We start from the raw sequence: 16,096 nt of genomic DNA, 5'->3' as shown, positions 1-16,096 counted from the left end.
GAGAAGCTGGCATAAGCTATGGCAATTTTTTTGCTTCTGGAGTACCTAGAAGGGGCATACACACACAATCCTTACCCTCTCCATACTTCATGAAGGCAGTCTGCAGGTGGCCTGCACAACTTCGTTTTCAGTTGTCAACATTAGTTTCCTTTTCAAGTACAAAAATCTGCTGTTAAACAGGGCTTACAAGAAAAGGTCGGGCAGTGCATGTTCACGTGAGCAACATGTATTTATGTATTCTGTCTAGTGGCAAGACATATAGAAGATCTTTATTGCTTGTAGTAAAGTCGCTTGATTCACCCTTTCATATGCACCCTTCCATTCCATCTCTGTTGGGTTTCTTCATTTCCTAGGTTCTCTGTCCCTACTGCCTCTCATCACACTCCTACCACAAATCCTCTCACTAATCACCAGCTACCATCAGCAGCAGCCCAGCATATCCACTTCCATGCAACGCTTCCCTCAGAGGCCCATCCAGAACAAACATTCCCATCTCACTTCGGCCTTGCTAAAGTTCTGTTTGTAAGTAACTTTAAATATAAACCCAGCTCACACCTATAGGCTCACTGATATAAATAACTCAAAGTAGTACTACCCTTTTGGTGTCCCCATGCTTCAAATGTCATACCGCATCTAAGAGCCCCTATGCCTATATGATGTTTGGTAAAAATGCTGCTATCGTCACATTACTACCCTACAGCTATTCAAGGATCAAGGTATTCCTTAGCAAGCTCTGAACTCTGGTTAACTACGCATTGAACATTAATTGCATGTTCATTTGCTGGTTTCACAGAATATTCTTACGAATTACCCAGACAGTCATATAAGTAGACAGAATTATGCCTTTAGATCATTTAGCTAGGAACACAAACAGCTGTAAAAATTATCTAAATAGCTTTGCAATGAGTAAACTAAAGGACACGTCCTTCCCACTACCCAATATGTGATGGAACAGTTCAGTGCTGAAGGCACGTAGTTTCAAAGAAAATTTACTGGTCTCCCTGAATGTAAACAACTCTCTAAGCCAACCTTGACAAAGTCTGGGATACATTCTTGAGGAAAGCTTGCCTAGAAACAAGACCATACACAAGGGAAGTCAGCACTACAACTCTGGTCTTCCCATTCTCTTCTCATCAAGGCACTGGTCACCAGACAAGGCAATCTCATGATGGCAGAAAACAGCAAACAGGCTGCCAAGGACTTGCATGATTGTTCCATCAGTTATGAACGGTGGTTTCATCAGTTGTGAGCACTACATATAAGTATCATATGTCGCTCTCTTTTGGGAAGTCCTCAGTATGATGAAGATTAATTAGGCATTAGACTAAGGCAAACAGCTTGTGGCTTATGGCCTAAAAGTACCTTGGCTCACTGATGTACATTGTTTTGGTAGCATGTTCATGAACACAGTATGACAGTCCTTCATTTATTCATTTACAAATGGACTAGCTACTACCCTCAATTCCAGAGCAATATGTTACCATTTTCCTTAATCAGGAGAGTGAGTTACATGAAACAGGTATCACCACCGTGCAAGTGAGGACCAGTCTGAGAACAGCAGAGCTAGGCTTACAGTTATACCTAACATTTTCTCAACATTTTGAATGTGACAAGCTCTGGGCAAAACTCAGCCCAAAGCACACTCTCATAAATATTAGTCTTCATGACTAACATTTCAGAGTTTCCCATGAGTTTACCATGAGGTCTGTAAGATTACAAAGCTGTAACTTCCTTCTCAAATCACTTAAACACCTATTTGGACAGAGTGTTCTCCAACAGTTTGTTTTCCAGATATGAGTAGCATCACATCCCTTTCCAGAGGCTAAGCAGAATGTAACCACAGACTCTGAATGTAATTGCAGAAAACAATTACTATAAAAAGAAAAATGTTTTGGTTTTATTAGGCTGAAATATAGTATTACATAAATAGCCATCATTTGAATATTAGAATTTTTGTACAGCCATACAGAAAATACAATATGCCTGTTCTGAAAAATTTAGCTTTTGAATAGGCATTACAATACACAGTTTTGGTAGACATATGCAGCTCACAATCTCTGCATGTATTTACAGCTATGTTGTGATTTCTGTGTTCTTCTGTATTCTAAGAATCACGTACTTGGAGTTTCCTATAAACCGGTTCTTTTCTCATCTGCCATTGCAGTGTTAATGTCTTGGGTCACCTAATGCTGTTAGGGGCTTCACACACAAATCATCATCCTTGTGTCACAGAATGCCTCTTTGGAGGAATTTATAACTGCTTTCAAATTTGTTCTCAAAGGACATGATGCATTTTCAATCTTTCCAGTCTAACAAAAAACCTAAGGACTTAAAGAAAATATTTACTTTTAGGTACTTAGTGTAATAGCCATCACTTAATTTTAACATTTTGCCTTTACTAATCTTAATGTTTTAAGATTAAGGCATTTTGGCTAGCAGGAAAGGAACAGGTAAAAAGGGAATTTCAAGGCTTAAGGAAAATCTTTATGACATGAGGATATGTTCACATTAAAACTTTCCCAAAGCATCCTTCAGAGGCTAATAATATTTTGTGAGAATTATTTCTTCAGAGCTGGGGAGGAACTGAAATAAAGAAATTTCTAGAGCTATAAATATAATTATTGAACATTCATTGCACAGTAAGAGAGCAAACTTCAAAGTTTGCTCCAGATGTAATGAAGCTCACAAAGGTCAGTCATCAGACTAATATCATTTCTATAAGCCTTGACATTGATAATTCTACAACACCAAGACAGTTACAGTTATGAGGTGACTGGTTACAGCTTAAAGCACTCATTCTAGAAGAAAACTATCTTGGCTAAGAATGTAAAATTTTGAGATCTTTATGAGGGAACAACCAAAGACAACGAGGCATACCCTAGCAAATGTGCAGTCTTCCTAACACTACTACTTGTCTATTTGATCAAATCAGTTAATTAGGTATTCTCCTTCTGTTTATTAAAATGCAGTTTAGAATCATCCATTAAGATGTAAACTCCAAATAAACATAACCTCAGGAGAACAGGGAAAAAAACCAAGAGTAGGAGCCTCCCTAGTCATTTCAGTGGAAATATAGGATGCATAGAATTGTTTTGTTATGGATTTCAGTGATGCTTCTACAGCTTGGAAACAAACTAGACCAGTCACCTAGGAAATAGACTTTTTTCCCTGCTTCTCCATCATTCTATCACTCCTGGTCCCTTTCCTGCCTTCCCTGCATCGATTGTGAACTTCCAAGAGCGTGTCTTTCAGCAATTTCCATGACGCTCATGGAATTTTACCCTTTTAGCTATACTTTGTACTTAAGTTCTTCATCAGGAGAACAAGATGAAGGTAGTTTTTATGGGAAATGTGTAGTAGTTACTTTGGCAACGGCTGAAATCTAGACAAGGTCTAACACTGACAGTAAAGGGCTCAGCTTTATTCTGATAGAAATCCTAAGCATTATCAAAATTACACATATGTATCATACTATAGAAGTCATAAATGAATACAGAAGCAGCAAATTATTATTATTTAAAAAGTATTTTAGAAAAAACTAATGAAGTTAATTGAAATTGAAGATTTAAAGTGGTAATTTTTGAGACCTATATAGCTCAAGGGACAAAGCACCTAATATACAAAAGTAGCAGCCACGTCTAGGGAGTAAAAGGCTATGACAGTAATTTTTAATATAGGGTTATGGCAAAGAAATATTCAGTATGGATCTTCTTTTTATCGATTATTTAAATCCTCGCTTTATACAAATATTCTTGAAGAGAGAATAGGCTATTATTCAAATATTAGCAGTAAGTCCAGCACACAAATACATTGACTTAATTTTTACTTTAGAATCCTGGCACTGCAGTCAGCAACATCTGTATTATAAAAACATGTTATTAGAAGGGGCAAATAATTAATTTTAATGTTTCTATTAACAATTAACATATAATGTAATAAATTCTAATTGAATAATGAGATTCCTGCATAATCAGCAGAGATTCTAAATGTGAAGTGGAACATTTATTTATTCAGTAAATTTATCCAACTATCTTCTCATCTAAGACAGTCCTTTAGGTTTGTCTGCAATTAGTAATATATAGGGATCTTAATTTCATCTAATTTAAACACTCATTTTATGAACAGGATTGATCACTTCTCTGTCACCTACAAAGTTTAAGACAAATGACTAAAAATCAAATAGCATTAGTCTCACCTCTAGATTTAATTATAAAAAGCACCACAATTACAAAGAACAAAGAAAACAGGGGTAAAAAGACAGACTAAAATTATAAAGATTAACGGATAGACTAAAAGAAGTCTCCAAAATATATACACAGCTTGCAGCTGACTGGAAAGAAATGAAATAGGTAAAGACGAACATACACAGAAGTTTTTGCATACTTTTTTTAACCTATGAAGCACAAACAATTGCTAATAAGAAATGTCAGTGACTTTTATTCTATTTTGCTTTTTATTTTAGAAGGGCATTTCTAAATAGAAACACTAAAAATACTCCTAAAGATATTTTTACCTGTAGCAGACTATCAATTAAAAACCTAATAGTTTTAAATACCTGAGTTATATACATCAATCTACAAATGTTTGAATAATAACCAAAAATACTTTGAAATCTTCACAGAACAAACCTAAGGCTCTTAAATATTTTTTCGTTGCCATCATCCTGACTTTACTCAACCCAACTATAAAAACATTGTTTAAAAATGCCCTTTCATCATCTGTGCATATTCAAATAGGATAAAAAGAGTACATATTTAAAAATATCCTGTAACCTCTTAGACAAATGCAGGAATTTGAACCTCCCATTAGCTTTTACAAAGCTTTACCAAGGTTTTTTTTTTTATAAATAGCACCCACTGCAAAGTTGAAGGATTAGTATTGCCATAACACAATCTTCTTGAATACTCTTTTTCTGTTTAGCACATACCTATTTTGTTTCTTCTAATTTTTCTACACCTCTCATTTTCTCATTACAAAAATAGGAAAAGAAAAATCACCTTGAGTACATTGTGAATGGCAATCAACTGCAACAGAGTACAATTATTTTTTTTGTCACTAAGGAAAGTAAAATTTTGTAAGTTCACACTATCTATGGATTTCCCTTGTGTTCCTGGTAATTCTGGAATTTTAAACCCAGCTTCCACTAATAGACTAAGCTGTAGATTCCTGAAAAAAGACATTAAACTCCTTAAGTTCTAAATGAAGTGAACAATCAAAGCCAAGAGATGGCTATTGTAGGCACCCCCTAAGGTGAAGTGCTCTTTTAGGAGTTCATCCCAAATTAGACCTTAGAGTCCACTTTGAACAAAGGAATCACTTCAGTTTTATGTTGCACCTTACATGAACAAGAAAATTTAAGCAGCAGGAAAAAAATGATAGAAAACCAGCATGTATTTGTTCTACTTTTTGGTGCTGTTCTTTTGTTGTTGTTTTGTTGGGTTGGATTTTTGTTTTCAAGGATAAGGGAGTAACAGATTAACAGTCAATACTCTAAAAATAACACTTCAGGAATATTCAAGAGAAAGAAAAGTTGGAACATATTTAGTATGTATGCTTTACTATGTAATAAATGATGGAGATGTTATGGAATTGTTCTCATCATTCAACCCCTAGACACTTCCAACTGAGGTAATAGACTTTTGAAATTAGAAAAATAAGTCTTAGTCAAATTACCAGCAGTTTAAAACAAAGTGAAAATGTTTCCATTTGGTCATAATTTTTTTTAGAATATGTGTGACATTGACCACAGCTTAATCCAAAACATCAAATCAGTTAAGTTTTTTTCATTGTCACGAGAAAATGAAACATAGATTCTCACACAGAATTTAGAGCTATATAATAGCAAAGAAACAAACAAAATTTATACCAAATGTCATAGTGATCTACTCAGAGGTTGAAAGTGTAGATTTTCTCAATATAACCCTTTCATTAATATTATCATTTTCATATTTTCTTGGCATTTGTAAACAGCTGTTTAAAAAAAGCTATCACAAACATCAGTAAGAAAAATGATAATAACTGCACTTGACTAGAAAATTGGGTATTAGTTACACTGCTGATCACAAGACTTGCCAGGGGCTTTATTTAACTACCATTCAGGCCAGTCAGCATTCCACATGCTTCTGAAGCTTTCAAACATGTTTGTTTATATAGATTATGATACCAGTGGTAACTACGATGAGTCACCTTGTTTTCATTAAGTAGAACTAGCTGTTATAAACACTTAAATATAGAATCTAACACCACAGGTATTCCTTTTTATCTTAGGGGTTTCCGGTGACATTAGAAAATCTCTTTGTTCCAAAGAACTGCCACATGTCAGTCCACAGTAAATTCAGAATTTGGGGTCTTTTAACTTCAGGTGTTTATTCCATCTTATCATGCCAGTCTGTTGCCTTGCAGTTCAATTACATAGATAATTTGGAATGCATAAAAAGTCAACTGTACTGTGGTTAGAAGTGAGGTAGTTTTCAAGAGACACACTTACATGTTAAAGAACGGAAGCACGGGTTTTCCATTTTCCCAAACAGAATTTTTTTTCACTGAAAAGCATAATCTTCTGAGGAATAATCTGCTTCTTTGAACTCCAAAAAACAGTATTAATCAATGAGGAAAGCAGAGTTCTACTTAATTGGAAAGCTTATCACCAGAAAAAGCTACCATCTACCAGGAGGGCAGACGCATAAATGTATTAAATAAGATGACAACAAATGACATATTAGTAACTTTCCTTTTTTTCCCCCCCTCTAAAGCTTGTATATTAAAATCTTCTTCTTACGTTTCTGATCGCAGGGGAAATTCCCTCCTCAAAAAAAGCCACAATATGAAAAAAATGACAAATTATATGAGTAGGAATACAGCAGAAAAGTATTTTCTCCATTTTTTAAGTTTAAAAATAAATATAGTAAGAATTATAAACTTGATACTTTCACTAAAAACGAGAAAGCGCATACTCAAATTGTCATATGCCAAACCGATTTTCTAGAAGAGCTTCCAGTTAGAAATTAACTATCCACATGCCATAGTAAGCCTTATCACAGTGAAAGGTAGGAGTCTCATCAGCAACAAACCCAAGGTTGAGTCACATTATTAGCATTTCATTTTGACTTAGATCAGTTTTGAACAAAATTTCCTGGTTGTCCCCACTTAACCACCTTTGATTACCACATTTTGGTTTGCATTGTGAAGCCATCATCTCAGTTTGCTAACTGAATTCCTTTCTGAGAATCCAAGAACACCTACAATGCATTCTAACCACTGAAAGGCATTCAGCACCCTTGGGCCCATTCAGCCTGAACCAGAAGTAATCTGAAGTCAAACCCCTGAAACTCAGCACGCATATCAAGTCCTCTGACTCACCTCTTCTGCTCTAGAACTACCTGTATTGTTTCACACCACTAGTTAGCAATGACGTTCTTTCAGTCCTTAGGCAATGCTACTCCTTCAGTAACACCACCACTGCAATTTAGGAGTTATACATAAAAATCAAAAGCTTTAATTAATTTGTGGCTATGCTTAAGTTAACAACTTTTTAACAGATTACTACTTATAATTAGAAACAGGATAATAAGACTGCTTGTAAACAGGTAGAAAATCAGTCAGTTTCCTTCTGCGTATGAATAGTACATATAGAATAGTACATTTGTATAGACGCTATATTTTAAACATGGCATGAAAGACTGAGAAGAGACAGCAGTAAGAAATGAAACGTAGCATGTGTAACTGTTCATGACTACTGCTCTCTATACACAGTTTACAAAAACTATTAATTGAAGTCATCATACAAGAATTTTCTACTTTCAACTAAAGAAAAAACCCAACAGAACAGGTTTGGAGTTTGACCATTACTACTGTACAGTATGAAATCCACATTCTTGTTATGAGATGCATAATTATATTTGCTTGTCTTTGCAGGATCAAAGAAAAATCAAACTTACATATTGTTACTGCACTGGTAACAGCAAAAATTACTACTAGAAGTAAATCTGTAACTTCATTTAAACAAAATGTTTGTAATTCAATTTATAAGCAGAAAGCCAAAGTAGTCATTCCTCCTACCTAAAACTCCTGAAATATATAGTTATACCTTTAGATTTTTCTATATGCAGTTTGAAAGATACTTACTGTTCTAATAGTTGATCATATTTCCTTAAAGCATCCTTTTCAGCAATAACTGCTCTTTCTTTTTCAGCAACAGCATTATCTCTTGCTTCTCTCAGATTTCTGAAGGAAACAAAAGTTATTCTGTCAAGCATCTGTTAGGAAAGACTGCTTTAGTTCATGACTTACTACAGACTGATCTTAACTTCAATACCACCTTCTTCAGTTCTCATAGAATGATAAAGGGGTTCGTCTATCTGTATTCCTATTCATCACAGAGACTTTACTTCAGATTACTTTCATATATACCAGCAGTTTCCAGTTCTGAAATTTTAAAAACAATGACCAAGCCACCTATTTATATGTAGAAACATATGAATAATTCTAGAATAGTAGAACAATAAATTGCTTATTTTTTGTATGAATTAAATAAATTCCAATAATTTTGCTTGGTACTTCACTAATAGCTAGGAGAATGCTGTCCTCCTAGCTGATATGATTCACAACTTTTATGATAGAGCAGGAAAAGATTAGCTAGGGATAGAAATCCTACTTCCACATACAAACTAACTGGCTAATTAGCCTGAACATAGGTTATTGCATATCATTGCTGTCTCATTCTGGGTTCTGTTGCTGGCATCATTTTTGATCTGCATAGAACCATAAAACAAACACAAAAATTTTATTGCAATTAATCTATACTTTTTCAAATTTTTAACCATGCATCAGTCAAGACTTGTAAACTACCTGATTATTATTTCACTGACACAAACGAGAATACTATGATATGAAGAATGCTACATAATTTGTGTTAAAAAATTACATAGGTATTAACAGTCTGTTAATCTGTAGTCTGCCTGTAGCATAACACAGCAATAAACTAAATGGAAGTACTGCTCAAGGAGTGCTTATAAACTGTATCTCCGTTATTTAGTGCAACACAGTAACCACCAATTTGCAGAGTGAACACTGGTTGTTGAGCACCAGACACCTATGTTCTGACTGTTCTTGAGGATTTTACTTTACTCCTGGTTTGTTTCTTTGACTTGAACACTCACTAGCATTTGGAATATATTAGATGATCTTAAAGACTCCTTTCAATTCTGTTTCATCTGAAGGGGATCCTGTTCATGCCCTACAAATGTGGGCACAATACCACAAATCCAAGCACAAACTGTTAGGCAAGCGAAACCAGGGCAAGCAGCAATGACTAGGGGATTTCACTTCAAAGTCACATTCTTCATCTGAACTAACCTATTAATGTAAATGCAACCAAGCTCTTCCCTCTGAAGTTGTTTCTCCCCTGCTCCCCCCTAGGAGTTTTTCTACCTTAAGCAAAGTGAAATTACAGTTCCAGGCAAATTTTGAGGAAAAGAGAAAAGTCAAGATAATAGCAGCAAATGGAAAATTATTAAGCCCACGTAATGTTATCCTAGGTCATTTTAGCCACACTAAAGGTATATAATTTTTGGATGAAAGATTTTTCTGGACCAAGGAAATGGTACTTTTCTGAACTCAAAGTAATTCATATGAATAGGAAATAGTTACTTACAAAGAATCAACATCAGAATTATGCAACAGTTAACTGGCTATGAGAGAAAGATAACAAAATTTTCTCTAAAAACTGAGTTACTGGGCTACAGAATTTACCAATGAAATTCAGGGACTTATCTTGAGAGTAGATTCTTTAAAACTAACTCATACCAAACTATAAGAACATGGCAATTAGTGTTGTTAACCGCATTAAGATCAAACGTATTATGTCTCAGAATAGGAGTGCAATGTTGTATCCTTAAGACTAGAGTAATAGAAGTGGGATAAAAATAAAATGGTAGGAGATATACTCGTTTAGAGAATAAACTACTTTGCTTAACTGAACAACTAATCAAGTGAAAATGCAATAGAAGGAAAAAAGATACATGAGGTGCTACTTAACCAACCAGATAATAATCACAGATGTGATTTAACAAGCATTTTAACAGAGCTAGGAACCATATTAGCAACACGGCCAGTTTTCAGATTGTGTGACTGCAATTTTAAAAAAGGTAAACCACCTATATGATGGCTTCACATACAGGCCATATGGACCATCAGGTATCTAGCAAGTCTAACATACAAATGAAAGTACCCTTCTAAAATGGGACAGAAATACTACCTACAGATTCATGAACACGTATGGGGAAAAAAAAAAAGGTGGGATGAGCAGAGGAGAAGCAGAAGCACAAGGATATCTATATTAGCTTTTGAAATAAACCACTTAATAACTGCCATTTATTGCACTTCAGTTTACACCTCAAAACTATTCTAGAGTGCACAAATTGGATTCCAGCCAGATTGAACCAAGTCAGAAGATGTGCCCAGGGAGAGCATCTAACGTGCTCAAAGCTACTAAATTGTGTTTGATCTATGGGAACAGACTACAGCTAACTCAAAGTCCAACCTCATGCAGATATTCACATGCTCTGTGAATTCATTCATGCTTGCTAATGCAAACACAGCCAATGCTTACTACAACCAAACAAGTGAAACTGATCCCAAATAAATTTAAGAATGAAAGCATCACCTTTTTATTGGTGTGTGTTCCCACCTCCACATTTTAGCTTCTTGAACTGACTCATCCAAGTGTAAAATAAGAGCCATTAAATTCAAAGGAAACATCAAGCCCATCAGGCTTGGCAAAATGCTAGGGAGTAAGAGCAACTGAGTATTACATTAGTTTAGCTGTAATACCATTCCATGCCTTGAGCCTGAAGATGAAAACAGGATCTTAGCTTTATTTTCAGTCACAATCAGCATCTCATCACATCACACAAATTTACTGCAAACTGCTTTGCCCACTATTTAGAGTTTCATTTGTTTTCCTGTTGAGAGGCACCTCAGTCTGGGAAGTACTGTCTCACGGTGGAATTATTTAGCATTTCATAAAAAGAGCATATGTTAAAAATCCTTTTTATGCAAAATAAGAAATCAAATCTAAATTGCTTCTGAAATGTAAATCCTTATTTCAGTGAGGAACCAAACTTCCGTAAATTGGTTCCAGATACAAATTAAATATATTTCACTAGCTTTCTCAATGATACACAGATCCTTGTAAAATCTCCAGAAGAGTGGAGGTTTACCTTGTAATTCAAAATAAATGTGTATACAGGAAGTGGTGTATATGCATGTGTGTGTATATATTTTACTCACACTTACAAAACTACACAATGATGTAATTTTTTTAAAATCAGAACCTTTCAGCTGACTGGAAGACAGACAGAAGGAGTCATGTTCTTTTTTCACTCTTCTGAGTGGTAACAAAACTACCTGTCAGAGGAACAGATGCTGATGCCACAAATGTCTTTTTACTACAGTCATTTCCTGCTCTACACAAGACACTTTCAGGACATTTACAATGAAATTATAATGAATTAATAAGCACTGGTCCCATTTTAAAGAAATAAAAGGGGCAAAAAACAAGCTCAAAAAAAAATCCAGCACCAAAAGTCCAAACCCTTATATCCCAAAAGGCTTATGTATGTACCTAACACTGCATGTAACTCCATGGAATTCAACAAGATGACACACATACAAAATCAATATGCACGTCTTTGCAGGACTAGGATCTTCTTCAAATGGCAATTTTATAATAATTCACACGAAAAGAGTATTTTTTTAATCAATACTGTAAACAATCTCAAATAGATTTATTTTAGATAGGCATAAGTTTTATTGGTTTCCCTTCATTTTTTTCTGCTTTACTTTCTGCATCAACACCACCTCTTCTGGTTTCCTGGCAGTTTCAAGATTACCTCTATTCCACGACAAGTAAACCAACACATTTTGTATTAACTAACTAACGCTATACATCTAAACAAACTTTGAACCACTAATGTTTATCTAGAAGTCAACTAGGATTATAACTAAGCACAAAACAGTACAAGTACAAGCCATTTTTGCCCTAATTAGGTTACTGCCTGTATCTTATCTACCTGTTTTCACGTTCATACATCTCTTTTGAAGTGCTTCTTAGTTGCTCCATTTCTTGATTTGTTTTCAATCTTATTTTTTCCAACTCTTCCTGCAGTCTCTTTTCGTATTCTGTTTTATAGTGATCTCTGGAACAAACAAATACACAACATGGGAACTTAAAATTAATTACACTGGCCAAAATATCAAAACTTCAGGTACAGCTGTACAAGTAGAGCAGAGAGCTTCCTGATTTTACATTCTGTTTTAATACTTATTCATTTTCCTCCCAAATTGCTTGAAATACATATTAGCTTATTTGTCATACAAACTGAGTAAAAAACAATAGGAATAAATAATATTTAATTGGGAATAAATAAAAGCTTTCTGCATCCTGTTTATTTTTTAAGAAAGTAATTTGACATTGATTAATGATGCAACATTATGCTTAACATTCTTCCAAAAATTCTTTGTCAGTCTCTACATGAGTGTTTATATTCATTAACTGCTTAAAAAGAAAAAAATAATAATTAGTTTCCTCACTTTCCAAACTTTTATAGCTTCTTCATCACTGGATAAGGGTTGGTTAACTTGCTAACTTACAATACTGCTATGCTACTACAAGACTTTGTTGTATACTATTTGCACCTCAAACGAGCAAAAAACATCACAAGCAACACTGAAGATTACATGCTGTGGAGATTTGTGAAGTCAAAAAAAATTTCTAAGATTTGGGAATTTATCCTGTCAATGTGACATACAAATTAATTAATTAAAATACACATGTAAGCTTTTAAGCAGCAGATATCAGAATATTCCAGGATAAAATAATTTAATTTTAGAGTAATATTGACATGTTTTTACAACTTTGAAGCCCGTGACAGATCGCAGGGAAACCCATGAAGAATTTCTCCTACAAAACCATAAAAAAAGGTTTATCTTGTAAGTACTTAACAGCTAAGGAATGTTAAAATTTTATAGCATCTAGTTAATGTTCAAGAATAATCAATCAGCAATGAAGCAACTGATAGAAATTACATGTTTGGAAATAAAACCACGTTTATGAAGAAATATGCATTTACAAGCCTTTTAAGCTTTAGATTTCTTCTGATTTCAAACTGTGATAGCCCATAATTTTTAGAAATCGCTACTTGAGCTGGTTAAACACTCCTCCACGTTAAGTAAAAGCTCCAAAATATTTAAATGTCAGAATGCTTGCTATACAAGTTTCCCTGTTTTCTTTTTATTGAGACACTGAATTTCAGCTGACCTTTCAAGGCAAAAGTAAATTTATCCCCTCTCCTTCCTCGATCACACCACACTACAGCGAAATACTTTATGAAGATCTTTGATACAATGAAAAGTTTATTATAAACCTCCCCCCCCCCCCCCAAACATTAGAAACATCTAATATTCTTTATGTGTTATAGGGCACAATATGTAGGCAAAAAAAGAAAAAAAGGAATGCTAATGATCAGGACCTCTGGATACAACTCTTATGTGCAGAATCAATGAGCAATACCATTTTCTTGGTACTTAGACAATTTGCTAAAATATTCTGTCATAGCAGAAATTACACCTTCCCTCCCATAGCAAGACTGCTGAAAGTCAGGAAGGTTCACTGAAAAACGTAGAAGAATGTGGAAAAGTTTTGAACACCCACAGTGATGTCACCAGAAGACAGTTTGAAGTGACACCTTATCTTTATTACGATGACTAAAATAAATAAATTGTGGAGTAAAGGGCATATTCCCAGTATATGTTGACTGCTCTTCCAATGCCTTTTAATAAACACCAACTGAGTTGCTGCTGAAGCAAAGGACGATCCTTTGTGATTTTTATTCCTGACTTGCTGTTATGGTCTTCTGCTTAAGCAGCAATTAAAAATGTGTTTGCCTTACCAAGTTGTTTTGTCTTCTTCAGGCTGCAGGATTTAATGAGCTTCTTTCCAGGCCTACTATTAGTAAGGCTTTATATTGTGAATAAACTAAACACGATCTGAGCATCTCAATGCAATGAGGGACTGTGTTTTAAGATTGAACATATAAAGGGAAATAATTTTTGTTGGTCCGTGCTTACACATAGATTCCAAAGAACTGTAGCTATGAGCTTCTGCCATTCATCTTGGCACAATCTCAACCTATTTTGAAGTGTGTCTTAGTAGGTACAGTTTCCTCCTGCTTTATTTTTGTACCTCTCTAATTTATCTAACAAATAAATAGGATTCTGTAGAGCTCTCTATAAGAAACCTAACACAGATATGATGAACAGTTTAAATTGGGATGCAGTCTTGGAAGATGCACACAAAGTGTGTACACATGTGTGGGAAAATATAAAGAAGGGACAGCTTCTGCAATATTGCAGATGACATTTTAAATCACTTCACAAAAGTATTCTACTACCCCCATTTTACAAGAGAAATCTTATATTAACATTTTTACATTTTACATTATGAAGTGACATATTCAAAGTTCATCAGCAGGTCAGCAGTGAAACCTTGAATAAAACCTAGGCTGCCCAAGGTGCAGTGCAGTGCTACACATGCTGCTCCGTACACTACACTGTCTTCTCTGCTATGATGCATTGTCTGTGCATAAGACAATAATGGTCACTAGAGGAGAGAAGACATACCTGCACTATTCATTGCAGTTAATATCTGTCCTATGAAAATTAGCATCATGAAGGGGTTCTCCAATACCAATGATGTCAAGAGAGAGATTTGTTAACAGTACAGAATCCCAGTGACAATATCAAGATCTCTAAAGGCAAAGTAAGAGTCACAGAATTTCTCTTTTGTTGGTATCAAAATGCAAGAGACAGAGACCTCTCATATTCCAGAGGACAGTGAAGCAGGCTTGCACAGTATCCCAAGCTGTGGTAGAGGCAAGCTACATATGTCTCTTTCTAGGTTCCTCAAATAAAGACACCTCTGTAAAAGCACCTCTGCGTCATTATTACAGGATAAGGACTCACAGTGGTTTTCTAGAAATAGAAATCTAGCTACAAGAGTGACTGCTTACAAGCACATTTCTAGAGGAAGACTGTCTAGACCTATGTGATTTTTTAAAACCCCATTTAATGGCAAGTCCTAAACATGTATTTAAAATGCAGAAGTTCCATGTAAGCATAGTTCCGAGATATATATGAAAACAAATTTTAAAAAGTTTAAGTTTTGAAAGGAAAAATAGTATTAAAACCCCTTCTGATATGGGATGGAACTCCATAGCTGATAATTTCAGTAAAGTGCTCTTCTATTTCCATTTATATAACAATTTGTCTTTTAGTTGTATTACAGGGGAGTCATATTAGCACACTATCTTAGTTGTACAAGGACACAAGATTTATAGATGCTGTTTGCAGTTCCATCTTCTTGATTCAAACGGGAGGCAGCTGAAGAGAAGCTGAACCTACTTCATACTCTAAGTTTATTCATTCAATCCAAAGCTGTTTTTGTAAAGGACACTAATAACCAAAAAATGTTTTTGTGTTCATTACTGAAGTATACACATGCAAATATTTGATGTAATTTTGGGATATATATTGAAATTATATTTGTTGGAATCTAGATGTAGGAAAGTAACATGAACTAGATAAATTTTTCTTATTCAGAATTCAAGTTAAATGTGGTTTGAAATTGAATGATGCTTTTAGTCATATAATTTAGTTTTAGGTAGTCCTATGAGGAACAGGGAGTTGGACTCAATGCTCCTTATTGGTCACTTCCAAATTGAGATACTCTATGATTCTATGAAATTTTCTAACATAGTATTACATACGTAGCAAGATATGTAGCTGAATAGCATAGTGTTTCCTGTGCCACACCCCATATGTGTATCTATACCAATTCAAATGGCATAAGAATTTGAAACTATTTACCACTGTGTCAAGCACACAATGATCAACCTATTTCTCAAGGCTACATTTAAATAATCTGTATTCAAACCTGAGGTATGAAAGACTGATAGCTCTAATACCTGATACGAAACATACTATGTCCCATTTTAAAGATTTGTAAAAATTAAATATATTTTATTTTGCAGTAATCCTG

General features: G+C 34.6%; 1 protein-coding gene across 1 annotated transcript in view; it reads right to left on the bottom strand.

The window, feature by feature from the left end:
- PIBF1 (progesterone immunomodulatory binding factor 1) overlaps nucleotides 1–16,096 on the bottom strand; it is a 121,322-nt gene that overhangs the window by 78,321 nt on the left and 26,905 nt on the right. The window contains exons 9-10 of the mRNA XM_055702767.1: nucleotides 12,072–12,197; nucleotides 8,125–8,223 (exon numbers count right to left, since the gene is read on the bottom strand). Coding sequence (XP_055558742.1) covers nucleotides 8,125–8,223; nucleotides 12,072–12,197 — 225 coding nt within the window. The remainder of the gene's footprint in view (nucleotides 1–8,124; nucleotides 8,224–12,071; nucleotides 12,198–16,096) is intronic.

Source organism: Falco cherrug, chromosome 2, assembly GCF_023634085.1.
Source record: "Falco cherrug isolate bFalChe1 chromosome 2, bFalChe1.pri, whole genome shotgun sequence".
Taxonomy (NCBI): Eukaryota; Metazoa; Chordata; class Aves; order Falconiformes; family Falconidae; genus Falco; species Falco cherrug.
This window is presented reverse-complemented; position numbering and strand designations above follow the sequence as displayed.